General features: G+C 36.1%; 1 protein-coding gene across 1 annotated transcript in view; it reads right to left on the bottom strand.

Annotated features, from left to right (window-relative positions):
* Positions 1-648: 648 nt before the first annotated feature.
* The window catches only part of LOC131144883 (LEAF RUST 10 DISEASE-RESISTANCE LOCUS RECEPTOR-LIKE PROTEIN KINASE-like 2.4), a 33,195-nt gene continuing 8,602 nt past the window's right edge, over positions 649-25,241 (bottom strand). Inside the window, exons 3-5 of the mRNA XM_058093815.1 lie at positions 6,974-7,114; positions 2,600-2,623; positions 649-1,982 (exon numbers count right to left, since the gene is read on the bottom strand). Coding sequence (XP_057949798.1) covers positions 883-1,982; positions 2,600-2,623; positions 6,974-7,114 — 1,265 coding nt within the window. The 3' untranslated portion in view covers positions 649-882. The remainder of the gene's footprint in view (positions 1,983-2,599; positions 2,624-6,973; positions 7,115-25,241) is intronic.

Genomic DNA, 25,241 nt, shown 5'->3' with positions numbered 1-25,241 from the left:
GGGGAATAAAGCTTTGACTCACCTGTTTAGGAAGAGAAATGACCAAGATTATTGTTTACAGAAGAGAAATGACCAAAATTATTGTTTACTTTATTGGCATTAGTCCACGAGCTACCTTCTTCAAAGGTTGCTTGATTTGTCCAAAGGGACATTGCACAATGGTCAAGACACTTGGACTTTTAACACTTCTATGTTTGAGATCCATTGTTCTAATCCAGTAATAAAAAAAGAAAAAGAAAGTATATGCAGCCAGATGTGATTTATTAGCGTTACAATAAGATTATATATAAATACTAGTGGGTGCATTAGGTCTACACACATTTGAACAAAAGGAGTTATAGTACAGTCATGGGAAGTCACAAAATTATTAATATTTTTGAAAAACATTAAAATTTACTTATTTAAAGCTCCCCTAATAATGGAGCTTCGTGTTTCTCAGTGGAATCACCCTAAAGTTACCTAGGCCTACCATATGTCAACAACAAGAACAATCATATTCAACATTAGGATATGTCATAGGTTTTAGGAAAAACAAGGGCATTTTAAAGAGCAGGAAAGAATGCAGGTTCAAAATTGTGCTTCCCTCTTCTTTTGATTAATAGTGTGTGTGTGTGTGTGTGTATTTTGTAGCATAGTGCTAAAAGAATGTTATTTGAAATCATATGTATAGGCTCGTGGACCCCTTCTTTAATGGGAGCTTGAATCAAAATGGTAAAATGACATTTTCAACATTAGGCAAAGTGCAAGGTGGTATTATTTTGCATTAATCCTTTGGCAAGGATCAATACTCGAAGAATGCCTCTTATCATTCCAATGAGAGAACACCAACTTGTAGAATTTTGTTTTATGATAGTGATGAAGTGGAAGTATGTCAGTATGATCTCAAGGAGAAGATAGTGTAGGCTTTGGGGGAATGGATAGTGATTGAAGGCTTCCTTCCAACATCTCCACCACCTTTGTCATTGATGGTCTATCTGATGGAATTGTTTGAATGCACCACAAGCTCACTAGAATCATCTTCCTTGCCATTTCTTCTTCCTCAGCGGTCACAACTTCAAGAAGTCTCAGATCCTCCTCTAGGTCAAGGTGCTTATATATCCAATTCGGAAAATATATCTCACTAGTATGAGATCTTTCAACATCGATATTCCTTCTTCCTCCAACCATTTCAAGAACTAGCATCCCATAACTATAAACATCAGATTTGTAAGAAACCCCTCCAAAGTTTCTACAATAGACTTCTGGAGCAATGTACCCAAAAGTACCACGGGCATCCATCATCGACACAATACTTTCTTTTCCATGACATAGCTTAGAAAGGCCAAAATCAGAAATTTTGGGGCAAAAGTACTCATCCAAAAGAATATTGTGAGGTTTTATGTCAAAATGCAAAATCCTCGTTGTACAACCTCGGTGCAAGTACTCTAGCCCTCGGGCAATGCCAACTGCAATTTGCAACAATGTTTCCCACGTCAAGTTATGACAATTACTTGGAGATTTATGATCAAATATGAACTTGTCAAGAGATCCATTGGGCATAAATTCATAGATTAGAGCTCTTCTACTTCCCTCATAGCAAAAACCAAGAAGAGTGACAATATTAACATGGGATGTTCTACTAATGCTAGCAACTTCATTTATGAAATCTTCTGCATTTCTTGTGGACTTTCTTATCAAGAGTTTCACTGCTACAACACGACCATCAAATAACTTTCCTTTATATACTTCTCCATAGCCTCCTTGACCTAATTTATCTGAAAAAGAGTTGGTCATTTTCTTAACATTAGAGTACTTGTATCTTTTAAGAGCAAGAGATCCATAATTTCTAAGAAATTCCTTGATGTTTTGTTCATCCCGTGATTTCTCCTGAGAAAAAGCCATTTTTAGGCTTGAGAGGAATGTTTTTCCACGGCCTTTCCTGAGAATCCAAAAGCCCATAACGAAGACACCGACCATGCATAGGCACACACTAGCTGCAATACCTATATTCAAAAAAGAGTTAGCCTTGCAACACCCTTTGTTTCAAATATATGTTGATAATTAAGAATGTGATATTTAGATTAACAATGGAACAACAATGAATGCATGGCAAAAAAAAGCTTTGTTCGGGGTGGGGGGGGGGGGGGTAATAGTTTGATAAACTAAAGTGTTTAGTTCTAGATGCAATTTTGAAAATGTGAATAGGATTCTGAATATAATCGAAACATTATTTGCATTTGAATGTTAAATTATTTTTAATAGTTTAATAACTAACCATTAAATATACGTATTGAGTTTAGGACATAAGAAAAAATGTGTCATGAGATATTATAAAATTTATAATTTGTTGAGGGAAAAAAATGTCAAATTATAAATGTACCTCATATCAAGTCACTATTTGGAATGTCTTTAGTCCAGTTAGGGATAGTTCAACACCAATTTAGAAGTTAAAAAACAAGGTCAATTTTTTTAATTTTACACCATCAAGAGCTTGACCTCTATTTAGCAGTAATTAAGTGTGAGCAACGTTAGCTTCAACTTTGCTTCATACAAGTCGATGTAATGGACATTTATGAACAAATATATAGAAATTTATATGAAGTGTTGATAAGTGTTTTACCTATAAAAATTTTTCGTGGAAGATCTGCAAACAGAAAATATAATAGAGTTAGAGAAGGCCATATCGAAAAGAAAATGGTGAAAGGAGAAAGGAAATGTGTGTGTGTGTGTGTGTGTGTGTGTGTGTGTGCGCACGCGCGCGTGCGTGCATGTGCACGCATGTACATGTGCATGTTTGCTTGTTTTGAAAATACTAAAAAATAAATTACTGGAGGTTTAGCGTATGGTAATCTACTATGCTTTCTAATTTGTGAATAGGTAGGCAAAGATTGTGTACTCTTATGGTTGTTCAAATCAATACTGAAATATACTAGCAAATTCTTCCAAGATGACTATGTAAATTCTAAATTGCCTAGTTTGACTACCTCAAATTTTACTAATTGATGTTGCTAGGCTTTTCTTCTAATTACCATTTCAATTAGCTGCTAAGCGGAAAAAATGTTATTATTTGGTGTATTATAAATTTTCAATCTTCATTGCTTGATAGCAAGGTAGGTTCTTCTACCTAATTAGAAAATTATTTTTTTTTTGTTGTTGAAAGGAATGTATTTTGGCGCACTCGTGCACATATATTGAATGCTAAATGATTTTGTCATTTATAACCATCAGGAGTTTATGGAATGTTATGGAATTTATAATTTTTTCAAGAAAGACTGTCAAATTATAAAGTTACCCCCTATCAAATCAATATTTGGAACATTGCTACTCCAATTAGAGATGGTTAAACACCAATAAGAAGTTAACAAACAAGGTCAGTTCATTTAATTATAGACCATTATAAGCTTAACCTTTATCAAGAAGTAAGTGTGAGCAAGTAGAGCCTAGCTTTATACAAATCGATGTAATGGCTAATATAAACGTATAAGTGATTATCATATAAACGTATAAGTGATTATCATTTTAAATGAAGCTTCATTTAAGCTTCATTGTGATAGTGAAAAATCAGCCACTACTCCCGTGAACGTAGGCAAATTGTCGAACCACATAAATCTTGTATCGTGTATTCTTATTGATTGATTTGACTCTTTGTGGTCGATTGTTAATTTTCTTATATTCATCGTTGAGTGCTTGCATTGCTTGTTTCGTGATTGATTTGAGTTTGTGTGAGGTTTTCGCTACGCATTTGAACCAACAATTGGTATTAGAGCCCCAATTTCAACATGTAGAAAATAATACGGTAAGAAGAGCACAACAATGCAAAGGATTCATAAAGAAAATTACAGAATGCACAAAACGAAGCAACAAAATATCTCATTTCGTAGAATCTGAGATGGATGAGTTACAATGAATAGAAGGACAAGCTAATAATTAATACAATTAGGGATAAGGGAGATCTATGAACTTTTTAGTGGTGATAAATTAATAGTTTAGTGTGTATAAAATTTTTAAGTTCTCACAAATAAATATTAGCCTTAAGGGAGGGGGGGGGGGGAGAGTAATGAGAAGAGAAAGTCCATGATTTATAGACCAATAAGGATATCCATAATCAATTATATAGGCCAAATCAAGTTGGGCTAAACGATTAAGAGGACGGAACTTGTGAACACAAGTTTTGGCTCTCGTTATTCATCTCTCCACTCTCAAAGAGGGGGCCTTTAGATGGTTATACCTACACAAACAATGAAAAAGAAATGGGGAAAAAAAAAGGAAGAGAAGAATACAACAGAGAACTTGTTTTGTTTTGTTCTTATTTATTTATTTGGGCAAGCAGGAGGTGAAGGAGGTTTGTTTAGTGTGTTCTAATTGCCTAATTTTGTAGCAAGTTATTTTTAAATTATAGCATGTTATAAATTTTCTTAGATTTGAAAAGCACATTAAATAAATTATATTCCTAGATATTATACATGTAATAATAATGTGTGACGGAAGATATATACTACATGCATTTCTTAAGTTTCCCTTATCTCAATAGATGTATTGTGTATCACCGAATTTTTCTACACAGTGATAGTATATCATTGTTGTTTGGTAAAATTGTAGGAATATGATGCATGATCATTTTTGTGCTACAATTTCAGTGGTTGTGTATAATACTCCGGAAAATAAGAGTATAGAACAAAGAGTAAGGAAAATGACACATGGTTGGTCTAGTGAGCATGAGGACATCAATATGGACAAAACCAAAGCTTGGTCTACGGCTAAGGAGAGTGATCTTGATTTGCCAAATGATTTGCCCAAATGAAACTATTGCAACAAGGTTTTCTGGTGCTGGGTACCAAGATAATTCTATGCTATTATTCTTTTTGACTATTTTTTTGCTTCCATGGAGGCTCATGGAGTCTTCGAAATTAAGTTTATCATTCAATATATTCCTACCTTCCTTTAATTTTTATTTATTTCTTTCTAGGACTATTTATCCTACCAAGCACACATAATTAAAAATCATATTTGATTTGTAGAATTAAAATAAATAAAGAAATAAAATCAACAACTAAAGGAAAAAATATGTAAAAAGTAAGGGTTAGATTCTATCCCCTTGACAGCCTGCCTAATTGCCCTGTATTTTCTACCAATTTTATTGCTATATATCCAAACAGCCTGCCCCCATCCCCTGTAAGGCCCGGACTTGGTCACTGTTTTTCAGGCGGCTATCACTGCACGATATTTCACATCTTTTAATTTACATGTATAATAAAATAAATAGAATAATAAAATTGTAATTTTATAATTTATCGGCAAACAGAGAGTGAGCAGACGACAAATCTCATGTCGAAAAAAATTTAGAAAAAAAAAAAAGGCACTTTGGCCCTCTTGAAAATTAAAAATCATTCAACAATTTCACAAAATTTTCCTCAAATTTATTAGAAAATATAAATCTCTCATTATATTAAATAACGGCTTCAAGACCTAAGGCTAGTGGTAGCTAAGTCATTTGTCCCATGAATAAGATAAATTTTTTTAAAAATATTTATTTACTTCATGGAATTGAAGTTTAAATAATTATTTATTTATAATCATAAAATATTACATTATTACTTTATATGTAACATTGATATACTAATAAAAAAAGGAAGTCAACTTTTAATTAGATTCATTTTGAAAAGTTTATATATATATATATATATAAATAAATAAAATTAGGATTCACTCCAAAATAAGTCTAATAAAACAACTCAATGAATTTTATCATTACATTTTACACTAGGATGATTTTTATTAACCTTAATATTTATTTTATTTTATTTTTTTCTTGTTTATTTAACCTGAGAAGTAATCAACAAGTGAGAATTTAATGGTGACAAATATCATATGTTCGTGGCAGCGATAAGAGATGGGATAAATTACATACAAACGTAAGCGGGTGTACTGGAGTGTCGCCCCAGTTCGAAGACCGCGTATTTAACTCCCATGGTGGTGCTGCTACAACTCTCATCGCAAATGAGCTTAAATCCTGGAAGCCCACATTCGCTGGGCCTTTGACCCTCTCCCCAGAAAGGATAACCCACATCCTTGATACTGTCGCCACAGCTGAAATTTTTTTCGCAGTGGCTGTATAATTCATCGTTGTAGCATAAACATAGAGGAATTCGAATGAGAACCAATAGTTCAACGATAGAGAAGAGGAAGAGAAACGAAGAAAAGATCTGGAAATTCATTTGATGAACCAGAAAATGGGCTTTTCTCGATCTGAATAGAGGAGAGAGATGGGGAAAGCTACCAAATCTAGTTATCTTATTTGGTGGGTGATGGGGAATTGAGAATCGCAGGATCCAACTTAGGTTGTTTCAGGGAAGATGAAGGTGCAGATGAGCAGCGAACTTCCCTTCCGTAGCCATAAAATTCAAAGAAGTTGATGAAAAGGAAGACTTGGGTTGGGACGTTTGGTTGACTTGGTACAATTATAAATGTGGAATTCTTTGTGCGATTGCTTTTAGCCTCGTTCGGTTGTCTAACGTGTGGGTCACATGGGAGATAACAAAGAAACTCACCAATCCCCATTGGAATGAGTAATTTAAATGGACGGCATTGTCCATTTGATAAATCACAATCACTGCCATCAACCTAACCCTACTGCGTGGACTGACCATTGATATTCCAACTACCTTTCTGTATTTTGTTTCCTTCATCTTTTCCTTGGTTTGAGAGAAATTAACACTCGATGGAGAAGACAATGGAAAACCACAGATCATCGGACGGCTAATATTTTGTCCAGATTAATAATTGATATGAATTGAGCAATACTATGACTGTCCCTAATTTAAGTGAGGACGTCAAACGGTGGAAGATTGTACTAGAAGAAAAAAGAAAGAGAAGAATATGAAAGGGAAATTTTGCCCGGCTGACACGGCAGGAAGGGACTGCTGAGGCCATGAATATTTTGCCAGTTACTTCGCATCCATATTTGATGCGTTACGAATGGTTTAAGAGTCCTTACCCCAAAGACCCGCAGCTTGACCTTGTAAATGGGTACAGCAGAGTGGCTGTGTCGCCCATGAAGATGAGAGCATGCAGTTGAAAAAATCAAACCAGTGCTTATCGAGACTCTTCGGCCCGCCACGCACTTCACGGTGTTTGGCTGAAAAATAATACGGTAAGCAGAGCACAGCAATGCAGAGGATTCATAAAGCAAATTACAGAATGCACAAAACGAAGGGACAGAAGAGCTCACTTCGTAGAATCTGAGATGAATGAGTTACAATGAACAAAAGGACAAGCTAATAATTAATATAATTAGGGGCAGGGGAGATCTAGGAAATTTTTAGTGGTGATGAATTAATATTTATAGTGACGAAGTGAGTAGTATAGAAAACTATTTAAGAGAAGGCAAATGTTTATCAATTATTGTAAATCTCACTAATAATTTTAAATGTATTTAGCCTAGTTGTCTCTCTCCCTAAACACTAGTTGCTTCCAAAAATGTGATTAATGAATTGAATTGCTTTATAGTTTATGACTTGTTTGTTTTCATGATTGTTTACTTGTTTCCATTCAATGGCAAAGTCATTCTATGGTGAAACAACGATTCACTTTCAGCTGATTAGTTAACCTAGTGTGCTACAACTAGTGCTACTCCACCCTTCATAAGGTTGAAATGTCTTGTTGTAATATGGATCTGATAAATAAGATGCACAGCGAAATAAAATACAATAAGCAAATGAAACACAACCTGAAAATGGTAAGTAACAAGAACAACAAAAAGATTTACATAGTTTGGCAAAACCTACATTTGCGGAAGCAATGACACACAAATTTCACTAACGAAATGCCAAAGTACACAATACACTTCTCAAAGATCTCTCTCATATCTCACAATATCCTCAAATAGGGATAAATAGACTTTCCTTTCAGAGGTTTCCTCCAATTACCCCACTATCCCAACATTCAAATTCAAAATTTGAATTTCTTTTCGCAGCCCAGGCGCACTCGTCGACGAGAACAGGAGATTTGTCAACGAGTCAAAGAAGTATACTCGTCGACGAGTCTATCCTATTGTTGACAAGTCTTTAATTTTGAGATTTTCTGACTCTCGGTATCTACTCATTGACGAGCACAGGGCACTCATCGATGAGTCTTCTATTGCCTATACAAGAAGACTTTTATATCATGTTTTCCTTCCTTTGTTTGTGATTCCAACCAAGTATAAGAGCCACACACAAATACAACAATCTCCACCTTGGTGATTATACGTGCCTTAGAAGATCCCGAAAACATGACTGATTGCTCTACCTTGAACTTGAAACACTCGATTGGGACTGTCTCCCTTCTAGTACTTGGAGACATACACCAAGTCCAAGAAATGCCGCTTGAACTTGCCGATGGTAGCTTCAGCTTCTACCATCAACCCCGATACAGTTGTCGATGTAACACCCGAAGACTTCACCCTAAGCTTACAATAAGACCCTCCCATAACAGGAAACACAAAAGCTGCTGCAAGTCTAATATCACCAAAGCCCCCTTTCATAGTTCCCAACAAAACTGACAACTGATGGTGTTTTAAAATTGGAGTCTTCCAACTTTCTCCTTCAACTGCAGTTGCTACGGTAACTTCCTTATAAGTACGTTTTCCAATTTGCTCAAAGTATACTACTTTATCCTAATCTATTTTGAGGCGGAAGCTAACCTTGACAGGGTGTCAGCCTTTGTGCATTCCATCCTAGAGATATGTTTAATGCTGAACTCTAAGAGTGCTTTTGCATATTCTCGTACTTTGTCCTAGTACCTTATCATCTTTGGTTCTTTAGCTTCAAAATCACCTTTTACCTGCTCCACCACTAGTTGTGAGTCACTCATCACTTCTAATTTCTTTACCTCCAAGGATATTGAAAGCTATAGCCCTGCCAACAAGGCTTCATATTCAACATCATTGTTGGTTGCAATAAACTCTAGCCTCAAGGTATATTGTACTTCAGTTCCATTAGGTGCCTTGAGAATTAGTCCTACGCCTCCTCTTGCATTATTAGAAGACCCATCCACGTGTAATATCCATTACTTTGTGTTTTCAATATCTTCAAAGGTTTGTTCGGCTATGAAGTTAGCTAGGACTTGTGCTTTAATTGCTGAACTTGGCTTGTTGTGAATATCAAACTCTCTAAGCTCAACTGACTATTTCATCATTTTTCATAATGGCTCTGGGTGCTGAAGGATCTATCTTAAGGGTATATTAGTCAATACCATGACCTTGTGAGCTTGGAAATAGGGTTTCAATTTCCTTGTCGAAGACAATACATCGAGAGCTGCCTTCTTTGTGGGGAGATAGTTGATTTTGACACCCCGCAACACCTTGCTTATGTAGTATATAGGCTTGTGCTGCGTAGCCTTCTTCTCTTATTGGGACAAAACTTGCTACATTGCTGGCAAAATCTAAGTACAAGCACAAGTCTTCCATTGTGAAGACTTTAGTCAAAAGTGGTGGAGAGCTAAGGTATTGTTTCAATTGCACAAAGGCTTTATCCTGCTCCTCATCCCATTCAAATCTTCCAGTTTTCCATAATGCCTTGAAAATGGTAAGCATTTATCCCCCGGGCAAGAGACAAATCTACTCAATGACCCCAACCTTCCCGTGAGGACTTGTATTTCTCTTTTACTTTGCAAGGTACGTATTTCCATTAATGCCTGCATTTTTTCTAGATTAACCTGTATTCCTTTGTGAGTCACCATGAATCCTAGGAACTTCCACGTGGATACTCCAAATGCACACTTGGTGGAGTTTAATATCTTTTGTACATTCAGAGTAGTTCAAATGCACTCCTCAAGTCCTTGACATGATCACTAGACTTAAAGTTTTTGACTAGAATGTCATCCATATAAGTTTTCATGGTGTTTCCTAGAAGATCTTTGAAAATTTTGTTTATCAACCTATGATAAGTTGCTCCTGCATTCCTCAACAAAAATGGCATTACCCTGTAATAGGAAAGCCCCCTTTCGATGACAAAGGCAGACTTCTCTTCATCCCTAGGAACATTCGGATCTGATTGTAACTTGAGTATGCATCCATAAAACTTAGGAGCTCATGGCTTGAGGTAGAATTCATTGAATGATCTATCTGAAGGAGGGGGAAGCTGTTCTTGGGGCACGCTTTGTTCAAATTTGTGAAGTCGATGTAAGTTTGGCACTACCCATTTGATTTCTTCACCAGAACCACATTGGTAAGCCATTCTGGGTAATGAACCTCCCTGATGAAGTTAACTTTCAAAATTTTTGTCACTCCGTTGTCAATCACCTTTACTCACTCAAGAGTGAAGTTCTCTTCTTCTGTTTCGCTGGGCAGTGTTTAGGGTCCACCTAGAGTTTATGTTCAATATCTGCGGGGTTGATACTTGGCATGTCATCAGCAGACCATGCAAAGATATTTGCGTGTTCTCCCCTAATAACTTTAAAAGTTGTTGTTGCAATGAATCTAGTAGTTGAGCCCCCTATTGGATGCACTTTTGTTTGTCCTTTTCCTCCAATGGAATGCTAACCAATTCCTCAATCAGGATGCCATTCTATGAGTTTGTGCCTCTCACGTCTAGATCTTCTATGATCGAAGTCTCCTGCGCTTCCATCTTTCCTTTCAGAGCCATCACATAGCAATTTCGAGTGCCATTTGATCTTCCCTTATCTCCCCTACCCCATTTGGAGTTGAAAATTTAACATTTAGGTGGCAGGTGGAGGTGATGTCTCGGGTTGCATTAAGAGTTAAATGATCAATTATTACATTATAAATTGATGAACGGTCTACGACCAAGAAGTTCGTCATCAGAGTGATTTGTTGAGGGGGTGTTCCCTGCTAGGGTAAGGGTGATGGTACCCAATGGGTAGGCCACACCTCCTCTGAATCCAACCAGAGGTGTCGAGATTGGCTTCTAACGCTCCACCCCTATGGGTAAGATTACAAAATGTTTCTAAAGTTCTATAGTTTTCCAACATTTCTATGAGATGTTGGAAAATAACTTTTTGTCGCTATCGTTTTTATACAAACCAACTGTTGGATTCCTGGTGGCACCCTACATTCCTTAACTCAATATGCAGAGTTGAATTTTTGCTTGAGCCATGAATTCTTTAGCATGCTTTGCTTACCGGGTCAACTTGGTTGACCCATTGAGTATGACCGATTTAGGTTGAGTTGTACTGAGTTGGCCAAGTTGACTTCAGTTTTGAAAAAAAATGGTTCTTGTCCTTTCTTGGACCAGCCAAGCCACTGGGTTCGATTGAACCCAATCCAACCAATTGGGCCGGTCCAGTTGGTTCAAGCGGTCATAGTGGAAATGATGTACATGGTTGAGGCTCTCATCACATGTGCGCTTGTTGTGGACGAAGAGGTCTTCCGATTTGCCCTATACTTGAACATGGTATTAGACCCACGATTGCCAGGATATTTTGGGCTCTAATCTTGTTGCCTGCATTTATAGTTGAGTTTGTTAAAAATTATTCTATTCCTTGTAATGGGTGTTGTTGGTTTACCTTTTATATTGGGCTTCATGCGCGGGGGAGTGTTAAGACTTGATATATATTGTTATCCCAAAACCTAATTGCCTAAGCTTTTAGGTAAGGTGGAAATATATAACTTTCCATGGAAAGTGCACCTACCCAAAACACTAAGCCATAATATAAATCACATGTTACATGTGCACTCTAAAACTATGAAAATCCACAAATGCAGGATCATCCCAATATGAAATTCCGAAGACCATGTAAATCCATTGCTATAGGGATGAGGGGAGTAACGGTGCAACTGGGATAATTCATGGGATATAAACTACTAGCTTAAGGTGTTTTGTGTAAGGAAGAACAAGGAGCTTGAAGTGGACCATCTTAATGTTAAGATGTCTTAGGAAATTTGGTCAGTTGTTGAGAATGTGGAAGCTGAGTAGCATGGCCAAGTGACGATGAGGTTTGACAAGATGGGAATGAAATTCAGCCATGAGAGAGGAATCATCTAGAATAACATTCTCATTGTCATCCTCTCTCTCCTTGCTCCTTCCATTGCAATGGTTATCCTTTCTCGCAGACATTAAGGGAGGCCCCATCAACTTCTCTCATAGGATTTCCATCAAGGGCAACATCTCTACTTTCTAAAATATCCAACTCTAGTATGCGCCCATTTTCTCTATGAGGTCTCTTCTTAGAAAGAGTATCATTTTATTCCTAATAACTCAATTTCACCCCATGTTGTTATCATTGTATGAGTGGGAGTGCTCCAGCGAGTCAGGATGTTCAGCCACATTCCTATGTCTCTAATTAGTTGAATGTCCAATCTAACACTTAAAGAAATAGCATCCAACACCCCTGCTCTTCTCAATCACTCTTTGCGATTGGTATTATGAGTAACGCGATGTATCATTTTAAATGGTATTTGTAGCTCTTAGCATGCCAAACTTAGTGAGAGAGAGTGGGAGCTCCCATTGCTCCATCTTGAGATGCAGCACTGAACTCTTTGGGATGTAGAAGCAGAGGTCAGGCCTTGGTTTAAACTTATCATTTATAGTGTCTGCCCTTATTGTGTTGGCCTGTATCCTTTACTCTTTGCCACCTCCACCTAAAAAGAATCGTTTCATATTGTAATTTGTATTATCTTGCAAAGTTTCTTTCTTTGAAGTAATTGGAAAGTCACCAGACTTACGAATCAACAAATGTCTCCTATTGTGTTCTCTTGAATGAGAAACTTTCCTTGCATCAAAGGTAATGTTGAGGATATGATGGGCTAAAATTTTCATACTAGGTATTTCCCTAATATGTGGAGCCATTCTCATCGATACTTCCAACTTTTCATGTATTGACTTTCACATGTACCATCTTCATCATTCCATGAATGCTGCAGATCCTACAACCCAAAATGAGTGGGAAGAAAAATGTTAAACAAAGGCGACATACTTAGGGAAGTTTACATTCTATTATAAATTATTCTTTACGTTTGCATAAATTTTCCAAGAGTTTTTTCTACTGAAAAAAATTACAAAAAAGAAGAGGAAAAAAAGTTCGTAGTAGAAGCAGGGCCCCCACAATAGAAACCCTTTGCTTTTTTGATTTTGTTTTTTTTCCCCTAAAAGAAAGAACTGGGAGTTAGTGTTTTGCAAAGTCAACCCCGTAGAGTCACAACATAGGAAAGCCATGTGGGAGTCAATCTTGCAAGAGTGGAGTCCTTGCAATGGCTGGTTCTACAAGAGTGACCCTTATGGGGGTAGAGCCCCCATGAATGCAAGCCTTGGGAGAATCAACCCTTGTGGGAGCGTATTGCCGTGATAGTCAAGGTCACAATGTCAACCCACAAGAGCAAATCCATTGGAAGTTGACCCTTGCTGGAATGATTTTTGTGAGAACTATCCCTATGAAAAGTCGAACCCCACGAGGAATCAATCATCGGAGTTGAATTTTTTCCCCCCATCTTCGATCAAATTAAAAAATAAAAAAAAATCTTACCGTGGCTAGGAGTTGAAGATGAGTTGATCTTTGCTTTTAGTTCCAGCTCCTTTCACTCCACTTTCCTAGGCTTTTAACTCTTTAGAGGTGGAGTGGTTGGAAATGATTACAGATCTCTCCTTTCGCTTGCCACGTCCATGCTTGAGCATCTTGAGATTTGTCTCGTGCTCCTCTCACTCTCAAGTGCATCCATTACTTGTGTGCGACAAAGCTCCCCTCCCCTCTCAGGAATCCCCTCCTCGAGATTCATGGACCAAACAAAAGCCTTAAATTTTAAAGGAACATGTGCCTTCCTGATAAGGGAGCTTGGGTTTAATGACTTGCAGGTTTTCAATTGGGTATTCATGGCAAGTGGTTGCAAAGTTTCTGTGAAAAATGATGGTTTCTGGAGAAGAGTGATTGACAACAAATATGGGTGAGCATATTTCTCATGGGGTTGGCCAATGGAAAGGAATTTTGAAAGTAAAAGGAGAGTACCCCTGGTTCACAAGTTTTTGGGTTTGTGGTGGGTAATGGGAATAGAATTGTGTTTTAGTTATGTTTGGTGTGAAGATAAAGCTTTGATAGCAAGGTATAAAAATGAAACAATGGTCTATGTGGTCCTGGTTGGAGGTAATGGAGTTGTATGGAGCTCAGATTTTAGAACTGATGCTCAGGACTAGGAATAAGGTGAGGTGGAGCTTATGTTGTATATCTGTATGGGACCAGGGTTGATGTTAGTAATGGAGGATTCTATAATTTGGTTTGATGGCAGAAACTTGGAGTTCTTCGTTAAAAATTTGTACAATTAGATAAGTAGGGGAACTGACAATCTCTTCATTTCAAAGACTGTGTGGAGGTATAAAGACCCTAAAATGTTGCTTTTTTTTTTTTTTTGCTTAGGAAGCTTATTGGGAGCCGTCATCATTGTGGATAATCTTAGAAGAATGATTTTAGCCAATAGATGTTATTTGTGCAAGGAGGCAGGGGCAAGTTCTAACCATACGCTTGTTGCTTCATTGTTTTAAGGTTTGTGGTTTTGTTTGACACTTGGCAGTGGTTCAAGGTCACTTGGGTGATGCCTCAGGGCATCTATTATTTTTTCCTTCCCAATTATGGACTGATTGGTATTCTTGGATGGTGTTGAACATACTGCCCTGCCTATCCCCCGACTTTATTTTTATTTTTTGGTGTGCGCCTTGGGGCATTTGGAGAGAAAGGAAGAGAGCTTTAGATGGACTTGACTTTGGAGAAACTAAATTATGTATTTTGCACGTTTGTCTCTTGGAGCTATGGTAGTTTTGTACTTGATTTTTCTTGGATAGAGTTTCTTGATCTGTGATTTCTTTTTTGTTTTATTGTATCCTTTGTGATTTCTTGTATTTGGTTGGCACCGATCTAGTGCCCTTTAATTGAATCCACAGTAGAACTTACTTATCAAATAAATAAATAAATAAAAAGAATTCAGTGATTCATTAGTTGAAAGACTTGCAAGCTGATTTGTAGAAAAGCAAGGTACTTCATCACGGGGAACCTTAAAAAGTTCATAAGGAAACTGCTTGCATACTTTCGAACCCAGTATTCTAGAGGTAGAACAAATGCCATTAGAAGGAATATCCTACCTATCAATGACCACAAAAGTAAGTTTATTGAGATATTTGAAATCTTTTGACAAATTTGACAATAACATGTCTTTTTTTCTTTCAATTTTTTGCAAATTTAAATTTTCGATGCCTCTTGAACTCAGGTGCAAGGGTGTATATACTTGATGTATGAGAAAGCTTGCTAATGTGTTTTGCCCAAGGTTTCTATTTGAAACAAGCTACTATGCCACTGGCATTTTATTGGAAACTCTATGGTGCCAATGGCACGAGGTTTTGATAGTTTTGATTAGAGGAGTCTTAAAAAGTAAGCTAATTTTATTCTTGAAGTTTCGACCCAGATATGTGCCTGATCCACATTTTCCTTGGTGGTATCAAGTGAAAGGAAATTTGCCTCTAGGTCAACCATAGATCACTTGACTTCATTCAAACAATTGTTATTGTTGCTTTTTGTTTGCCTTAGTTATTTAATTACTGGTTATGCTTGACATAGAAGGCTTGAAAATAGATCCAAATTTGAGTTGAAGACACTGGTGCGATTGTTTGTAATGTTTCATGTGTTAGATTACCGTTTCACCTAAAAGCGTAAGCTGTTAGGTTGTGGGCCAACAATGTATATCAAACCTTAACACTCCCTTGCGTAAGTAGCTCAATTACTCATGGAGAGATAAACGAATAATAAAGACATCCATCATAAGGAATAAGAGAAGTTTTAACAAACAAACAATAAATGCAGTCAACAAGACTATAAACTAGGACCTCCTGGTAACTGTAGCTTTGATACCATGTTAAATTACCACTTTATATAAGAGCTTGAGTTGTTATATGTTTTTTTTTATTAGAAGGGTAAATGTATTGATCAAAATGAATATGTACACTATACACTGGGCATACCCAGGAAATGGGAAAGCAGCCCCTAACAAAGCAAAAACATTTTCCATTCAACACAATACAGTAGAACTCGGCCATACCTAGGGGCATGAAGCCAATCCAACAAAATCTAAAGCCTAACTATTAATTGCAGTACATTAAGCACAAGGATTTACAACAAAATCAAAAGGCACCCCTACTCAATAGAGTGCAAGCCAAATTCATCATACACAACTCTATAAGTGTGTTTTTGAACGACCTTTACAAGATCCATAGGAGAAATATCATCATTCTCAAATTTCCTTCTATTCCTGAAATGCCACAGGAAGTAAACTGTAGTATTTAGGCCTATTCTTTTCCCAACAGAACTGATGCCATTCCCTTTGCCTCTTTATGGAGCCATTTAATCGCAGCTTTCAAGGTAGACATAGATCTGTGCAATCCCAGCCACCCTCGGATACAACCCCACACTTCAGAAGAAAAAGAACAATTGAAAAAGAGATGGTCAATGGTCTCTATCTCATTCCTACAGAATTCACACAAATGTTCCACATCATCCCCAATCAATTTGTCATTAGTAAGCAACTTCCCTTTCAAGCTGAGCCACAAAATGAAAGAGTGTTTGGGAGTGTTGCCACTGTTCCAGACTTCCTTGAGCCATGGCACTTTAGTTCCTTTGTTTCTCGAAAAATCATAGCACATATTGGAGCGGTTATGACCCATATCCCGCCCATTAAGAAGGTTAATTGCTGCAGCTCTACTGCCATTGTGGGTCAACATTGCATATCAAGAATTTACAATATGGAAGTGGTTTTATTCAATTTTCTAAAGGATTGCAGAACTGCCACTTTGCTAATTTCCCAACAATTTTATTGAGAACTTAGAAAATACCTTTCTTTCTTTCTTTCTTAGTTTGTCCGCATATATATTAGGAAATTGAGCAAGGTGGGACGTTTGTAATTATGTGGAAAATTGGAATGGAAAATGAAAATAGTTTTCCAAAAGTTAGAAGGTCCTAAAATATTTTGTTAATATGGTGGGGATTGGTAGCTTGACCATGGGTTTAAGTAGCAATAGTGGGTTGCATAATGTAGCAGTAATAGGTGTAGTGGGAAGGGGGAGTATCATATGTTGCATGATGGGAAGTGGCCGTAATAGCCATGAATTTTTTTAAAGTGCACACAATCTTATTTTATTGATGGGTTTGCACGTTTTGAGTTAACTCCGCCTGTGATGCACTTAATGTCCTAATTTTTACACACACAGCCGGTCCCAAGCTTGGGTAAAATGAGGAGGGTTGCGTTAGGTAGCTGACATCCATGTAAAATTTGTTAGATCACTATGATATGAATCCTTACCGAATATTTTCTGGGGTGTCCCCTACGAACGATGCGTTGCACTTGTACCATCTGGGTGTAGCAAAAAGTGGGCGAGGGTGTGCTAGGTCGTCGCCCCAAAGTGACGCGCCGTGTTGGCGCTTGTGTACGTTGTCAAATATGTGAAAGTTCTTGCATCATTCTGGACGTGGGCAAGTAAAGACATTAGTTCAGAAAACTAGGATTAAATTAGCAACTTGGAATATAGGGACACTTACGGGTCAAAACATGAAAATTGTGGGCACAATGATCAGAAGAAGAATTTATATAATTTGCTTTCAAGAAACTAAGTAGATGGGGGAGAAAGCTAGAGAAATTAATAAATTGGGATTTGAACTTTGGTACACTGGAAAAGAAAAACATAAGAATGAAGTACGAATTATTATAGACAAAAACTTAAATGATAGTGGTGTTGATGTAAATAAAGTAGGGGATAGAATTATAAAAATCAAGATGATATTAGGACAAGAGATAATAAATATCATTAGTACTTATGATCCTCAAGTCGGCTTAGTAGAAAATCTTAAGAGACAATTTTTGGAAGATATGAATAGGATTATACAAGGCATACCAATGACTAAGAAAATATTTATAGGAGGAGATCTGAATGGACACATTGGAAGGGATAAAAAATTTATGAGAGGATACATAGAGGATATGGATATGGAGACAAAAATGAGTCTAGGGAGATGATCTTATATTTCGCTATGTCATGTGATTTTAGTATAATGAATACTTGCTATAAGAAGAGAGAATAACACTTAATAATCTTTAAAAGTGGACAAAATAGAAGTCAAATAAATTTTTTTTTTTTAACTAGGAGGGTAGATCGTTTATTGTGCAAGGATTGTAAAGTTATTCCAAGTGAAAATCTAACCACACAATGTAGAGTCTTAGTGTTAGGTATATGTATTAAAAAAAATGGAAGAAAAGGGATGAAATAAACCAGTTTCAGAGAATTAGGTGGTTGAACCTAAAAGGATAAAATATAATAAAATTTAAAGATAAAATGATCAAAGATGAGGATTGGACTATAAAGGATGGGATAAATATGAATACTATTTGGAGTAGATTAGCTAGCTCTATTAAGAAGATAGCAAAAGAGATTTTAGGTGAATCAAGGGAAAGATTCTCAAATAACAAAGAATGTTGGTGGTGGGATAAAGATGTACAAAAAGCTGTAAACACAAAAAGAATTTGGTATAAAATGTGGCAAAAATGTAGAAAGTATAAGGAGACAAAAAAAGATGCAAAAAAGGCCACTAGTGAAGCTAAATAAAGATAATTTAATAGTTTGTATGATAGATTAGATACAAAAGAAGGGGAAAAAGATATTTTTAAACTTGCTAAAGTTAGAGAAAAGAAGAGTAAGGATTTAGGAAATGTAAAATATATAAAAAGTGAGGATGATATTGTCTTGGTTATGGGTGTAGAAATTAAAGAAAGATGGCAAAATTACTTTAGTAAGTTGTATAATGAAAACCAAATAGAAGGCTTAAATTTAGAATTGTCAAATGAGGAAAAGACTAAAAATATGAGAATAATTCGTAAAATTAGAGTTAGTGAAATTAAGCTTGCACTAAAAAAGATGAAAAATGGGAAAACTACGAGATCAGATAACATGCCAATTGAGGTTTGGAAATGTTTAGGTGATAATGGAATTTATATGGTTAATTAATTGATTTAATACAATTATAAAAACTAAGCAAATGTCCAATGAATGGAGGAAAAACACTTTAATACCTATATACAAAAGTAAAGGAGATATTCAAAATTGTAATAACTATCGTGGAATTAAACTTATAAGTCATTCGATGAAACTATGGGAAAGGGTAGTTGAACAAAGATTAAGGTTAGAAACAAAAGGTTAGAAACAAAGGTCTCAGAAAATCAATTTGGTTTTATACTTGGGAGATCTACCACATAAACTATATATCTTTTAAGAAGTTGGGGAAAAGAAGTGGGAATTGTTTATGATATTTATTGACCTTGAGAAAACATATGATAGGATACCTAAGGAAGTTCTATGTTGGGTTTTTTAAAAGTAAAGGGTGTATGTAGTAGGTATACTGATGTAATTAAGGATATGTACGGTGGAGTAATGACTAGTGTAAGGACTATAGATGGAGAAACTAGAGAATTTCCAATCACCATAGGTGTACATCAAGGATCTGCTTTGAGTCCTTATCTTTTTGCTTTAGTGATGGACCAACTTAGTAAGAGTGCTCAAAAGGAGTTCCATGGTGTATGTTGTTTGCAGATGATATTATATTGATTGATGAAACTAGGGATGTAGTAGAGGCTGAATTAGAATTATGGAGAGAAGTTTTGAAATCTAGAGGCTTTAGGATAAGTAAAAATAAGACAGAATATATGAAATGTAATTTTAGTAATGATAGGAGGAATATTGCAGACAAAGTTAAACTTGATGATGAAAAAAATAAATAGCACTTGTAGATTTCGATACCTTGGACCCATTGTGCAAGTTGAAGGAGAAATTGAAGATGATGTAATGCATAGAGTTAAAGCAGGTTGGGTAAAATGGAGAAGTGCGTCAAGCGTACTTTGTAATAGTAGGATACCCTTAAAAATTAAAAGGGAAGTTTTATAGGACAGTTATAAGACCAGCTATGCTATATGGATCAAAATGTTGGGTGACAAAGAAAAATAATATCCAAAAAGTAAAAGTTGCCGAGATGAGAATGCTTAGATGGATGAGTGGTATAACATTGAAAGATAAATTAAGGAATGAACATATTCGTGGTAAGTTAGGTGTAACTCTTATAGAAGATAAGATAAGGGAGAGACGACTCAGATGGGATGGACACTTGCAACGTAGGCCATATAGTGCATCAATGAGGAAGAGTGAGTTAGTTACTATGGGGGGCAACATAAGGGGTGGGGGTAGACTTAAAATAATTTGGGAGGAGATAGTGAGTAGGGATTTAATATCCTTGAATCTGTCAAAAGAAATGGTCTATGATCGCATAAATTGGCAGAAAAGGATTCATATAGTCAACCCCGCCTAGTGGAAATTAAGGCTTGGTTTTTTTGTTATTGTTGTTGTTGCATGTTTTTGAGTTCTTAACTCTTCTTAGAAAGAGTGTGTATCTATTTAGTATGGGCAAAAAAATTTACATTTGTTTTAAATTACTATTGAAAGGAATTGTATATGTTTTAATCACATGTTTGATAAATTAGTTAATAAAACAAACATTATTATATGTCTACTAATCTGTTAGGCAAATAAGATGTACAAATATATAATAAATTAAATGTATTATTTTATTTGTTGAAGTAATGAAAATCTAATAAATTTAAACCAAGAAGTTATACTGTATAATCATAATCTAAGCTTTAAAATCAGAATTTAAAGAAAAGGATAGCCGAGTGCACAAAGCTCCTATGCAAGTAGGGTCCAGGGAAGGGGTGAAGCGCGATGGGTATATAAACTGCCACCTTACCTATAATATAATATATAATCATAAAGTTTATCTTTAGATTAATACATTACTAACAAGTTGAATAAGGAAAAAAACTTGAAAACAAAACAAGCTTGAAGCTGAAAATATAGAAAAAAAAATCAAATTATTGTTATTCTCAAAATAAATATTTTTTTTTTAACAAAATAGTGTTCATATCAAATTGTTGATTAATGCATACCTTGTGAAAATTTTTTTAAAAAATAATTTTCGTATCATAATCATACTCATTATAAGTGCGCCTCCCTCTTCACCTATTTTATTGAGAATCATTCATAAAAAGTGGGGAAAAAATGAAAGAAAAATATAAGAATAAGTGAAAAAATAGAAAATATACATTTTTTACCATGACAATCTTGTAGCGATTATGTAACACAATAGCAGCCATTACGCAACAGTAGCAGCTTCGATCAGCTACTGCAGCTGTGTAATTTTTCTTCTGTTGAAAACCTGAAAAATTGTTATCTAATGGCTGCAGCTGCTATTCAAAACCATTCCTGATTTCTTGATGTGGCTGACAAGCTTGACGTTAAATGGCCATATCCATGAGCTTGGTTTTACGGTCTGGAGCAATTTGCTATCCTTATTATCTTATAAAAGGCGTAATTTGCTGCCCTAATGTTGGAATTTTCCCCAAGAAAACAAATTTATGTGCACTGCTTTGTTCTTGTACTATAATGAAGTGGGAAAATTTTTTTAAGTCCATATCAAAGAGGCTGTTTGACTTTGTATATTTCTTTTACATGGTGTCCTGCTCCTTTCATCTGAGCATTCTTGAAGTTAATTTTAGGGGCTAATTGCCTGCTTCCTTTCCTATATCCTATTACATTGTTTGGACCATTTCCTGAGAGATGCTGGGTGGAATTACATAGAGACTTGTACTAGAGGCGCAGCAGTGGTCTCCGACAAGATACATAGCATAGTGGATGGTGTGCCAATCTTTGGTATTTTCTCTAGTATTACAGCTGATCATTGTGATTAGCAAAGGAGTTATTGTTTGGAGAAAGCTTTTGTAATGTGTTAAGGCTAGGCACCCAAATTTGCAAATTTTGGATGGCAATGGCTAAGCTCTTCTTGGTAGAGTTTGGACTTGCATCTTTAGCCATACTCTCTGTGTTGGTACATTGGCTGCTTTACCAATATTTGGACCTGTAAAGAATATTTCTAGATCCTAGCAAGAGAATAGGCTGCTCTCCAGGACTTCCTTATAATTCAGTTACTGTAATTGAGCCATCATTAGCAAGTCTGAAATTGAGAATCTTGGATGGGAGTTTGATTCTAGAAGAATTTTTTACGATTTTTTGTCAAATGTGCAATGATTTTGTGTAGAAAGATGTCACCATGTGGTACTGAATAATAGTTGTTATAATCGCAGTGTTAATCCTATTCTTGGACAAAACCTACTGCAATAGTTGCAAGAAAACATTATGTTTAATTTGCGCTACAGTGACTTGTTAGAGGACATTAGTACTCTGTTTGCAATGAATTATATGTTTAACAAATTAGTCTAGTATATGTTTCTTGTTTATCATTTGACTTTTAGTGTCTACCATGCTTTGTCAGAAATTTAGTTTGCAAATACTGTTATATCACCTGAATGCGATATTTTTCTCATCTTGTCTTGCCTTTGTCTATAGGATTTTTGTAGACCAAAATGGACCAAGTGATATTATGGCTACAGACTTACCATTAGCATGCAAGAAAGGTTTTCAATTATTGAACATAAGGGTAAATGCTTTGTATGCTAGCAGCCTCTATTTGCATTAATGATGGTTGTTGACAACAGATTAGTGCTTCTAAAGAATTATCCAGGATGCTCAGTTACTAATCTGTGTTGCCAAGCTCTAAATGACTCTTGAGTTCGCTGGACAAACTCCAGAATTCTCACTTCTGAAATATCTTCACTCTAGGGAGTAGGAAAGCACAACTTTTTTAACCTCATACTAGCTGATGCAGGCAGTTGCCGCAAGCTATGACTTGAAGAGTCCTTGTTACCACTGTAATCACTCCATTTTTATGAATCTAGCATGGTTATCTTGAGACATTCGATAGGGATGGATGACCTATCTTGGGATTGTGTCTGCTTTGTTGAAGATGGCATGAGAAGTTTGTAGGGTTTTGAGGAAGTTTTGATTATCCCATGGAGGTCATGCTTGTGACAATACTATCCCGCCAGGTCATGTGTTGGAATTATATGGATGGAAACTTGGAAAATATCTCAAACTGGTCTTAGGGGCATAATTTGTAGTGCTTTGTGAAAATGAAGTGTTGGAATCCCCAATCAACATGGGTTTCAACATTGTTTAATAATTTTCTGTGCAGGCTAGTGGCTTTCTGTAATGTAAGTCTGATGCAAAAACTGAGATCTTCCATGTTTGGCAAATAATGATCTACTGTAGTGGAAGATGCATTGAAGACTGTTGAGCTCTGCAAAATCCTCGGAAATGTAACTTAAAAATGCAGTGGGGGAGGAGAATAAATATGCTGGATGACTATACTGTGCTTAATTCAAGAAAAAAACAAAAAAAAAACAAAACAAAACAAAAAACCCCCCATGTATTATTTTGCAGGAGTGTTCAAGTAGGCATATGTATTTACTTTTTGCACGATAGGTTGAGATGGTCAATCAATTCTCTTTGACAAAAAAATATTTGACTTTTCTTTATTTATCAATTGACTAGACCAATCCTCACATTTCTTCAGAGTCATAATAAGCATTCGAATGGAACTTCTCTTACTATTGGCAAAAATAAGAATGTCATCCACATAGAGAAGGTGAGATACCAAAGGCACCCCACGAGGATGATAGTAAACCCCTATTTTATTCTCCATGAAATTTTTCTTTAGAAGCCGAGAGAGAACTTCCTGTAAAATAATAAATAGATAAGGAGATAGAAGATCTCCTTGGTGAAGCCCTCGAGAAGGTTTAAAGAAACCTTTATAAGTGTCATTCATCATAATGGAGAACCAAGGAGAGGAGACACATTCTGCCACTAAACCACATAATCTCTGTGAGAATCCAAAACTTTTCAAAATCACGTTTAAAAAATACCAATCAACCCTATCATATGCCTTAGCCATGTCCACTTTGATCATTACATTTCCACCATTAGGATTTTTATGTAGAGAATGAACCATTTCTTGAGCCAATGTAATATTTTCAAGTATACTTATATCAGGAATGAAAGCTCCCTGTTCCAGAGAAATCAAAGCAGACAATAAACCTGTCATCCTTGCAACAATAATTTTTGAAAAATTTTTGTAGATAACACTACAAAGACTAATAGACCTAAACTTGACAAAACTCTGAGGATTTTGAACTTTTAGGATTAGAACAATGTAAGAAGTAGAATAAAATCTAGGAAGAGGAGACCCAACAAAAAAATCTCTAGCTGCATCGATCACGTCTTCTTTTACAATATCCCAACAATCATGGAAAAAAGCCAAACCAAAACCATCCGGACCTGGGTTACTATTTCTCGAGATAGAAAGAATAGCATCCCTTACCTCCACCTCAGACGGTTCACGACAAAGATCAATATTCTCCTCTTCAGAAACCATAGAAGATATTATATCAACAAGGTTAGTTGTTCAACTGGGGCCTACACCTATTAAGAAAGTTCGAAAATACCTTACTGCACCCTCATGGACAGCCTCCATAGAATCCAACACTTCTCCATTCGGAAGTTTCAAAGAATGAATCATAGACTTCTTCCTCATTTGATTTACAAATGCATGAGAGAACTTTGTATTATCATCCCCTGCCTCCAACAATTTCTTTTTGGCTAGCTAAGAAATACGAATCTCCTCCCTCTTTTCCCATGCTTCCAACTCGAGTTTAGTAAGGAAAAAATTTTCCTTCATTTCTGGCAAATGCCCTTCCTAAAGCTGAGCCTCTAGAACCTCCATACTTTCCTCCAATTTTTTAATGTTCTGCTGTACATGTCCAAAAACCTGTTTGTTCCAATTTTGAATTGCAACTTTCGTATGTTTCAATTTCTCGACAAGTCTAACTATACCTGAGCCATAAGACTCCTCCCTCCAGGTTTCCTCCACGCAAGACTTAAAAGATTGGTGCATGCTCCATATATTTTGATACCTGAAGGGCGAAGGATCATACCGATGCAAATTTCTATGAAATCGAATAATCAATGGGTTATGATATGAAGTCCTCCTCTTTCCATACTCAAAATAAATATTTGGAAAAACTTGGAGAAGATTCGAATTATAAAGCACCCTATCCAATTTTGCCCAACTCTGAGAATTACCATTGTGACCATTACACCAAATCCATAAGACCACAGTTGTCCAAGCAAGTATTAAATTCCTCCATAGCCGATAATGGTCTCATATGACCACCAATACGTTCCGAATCTGAACGGATGATATTAAAATCTCCCGCCATTAACCAAGGGAAATCATTCCTCTTAACAAACTCCAAATCATTCCAAAGTTCCCGACAATCTGTTTGATGACATTTAGCATAAACAAATGAA

Source organism: Malania oleifera, chromosome 1 (genome assembly GCF_029873635.1).
Source record: "Malania oleifera isolate guangnan ecotype guangnan chromosome 1, ASM2987363v1, whole genome shotgun sequence".
NCBI classification, from domain to species: Eukaryota; Viridiplantae; Streptophyta; class Magnoliopsida; order Santalales; family Ximeniaceae; genus Malania; species Malania oleifera.
This window is presented reverse-complemented; position numbering and strand designations above follow the sequence as displayed.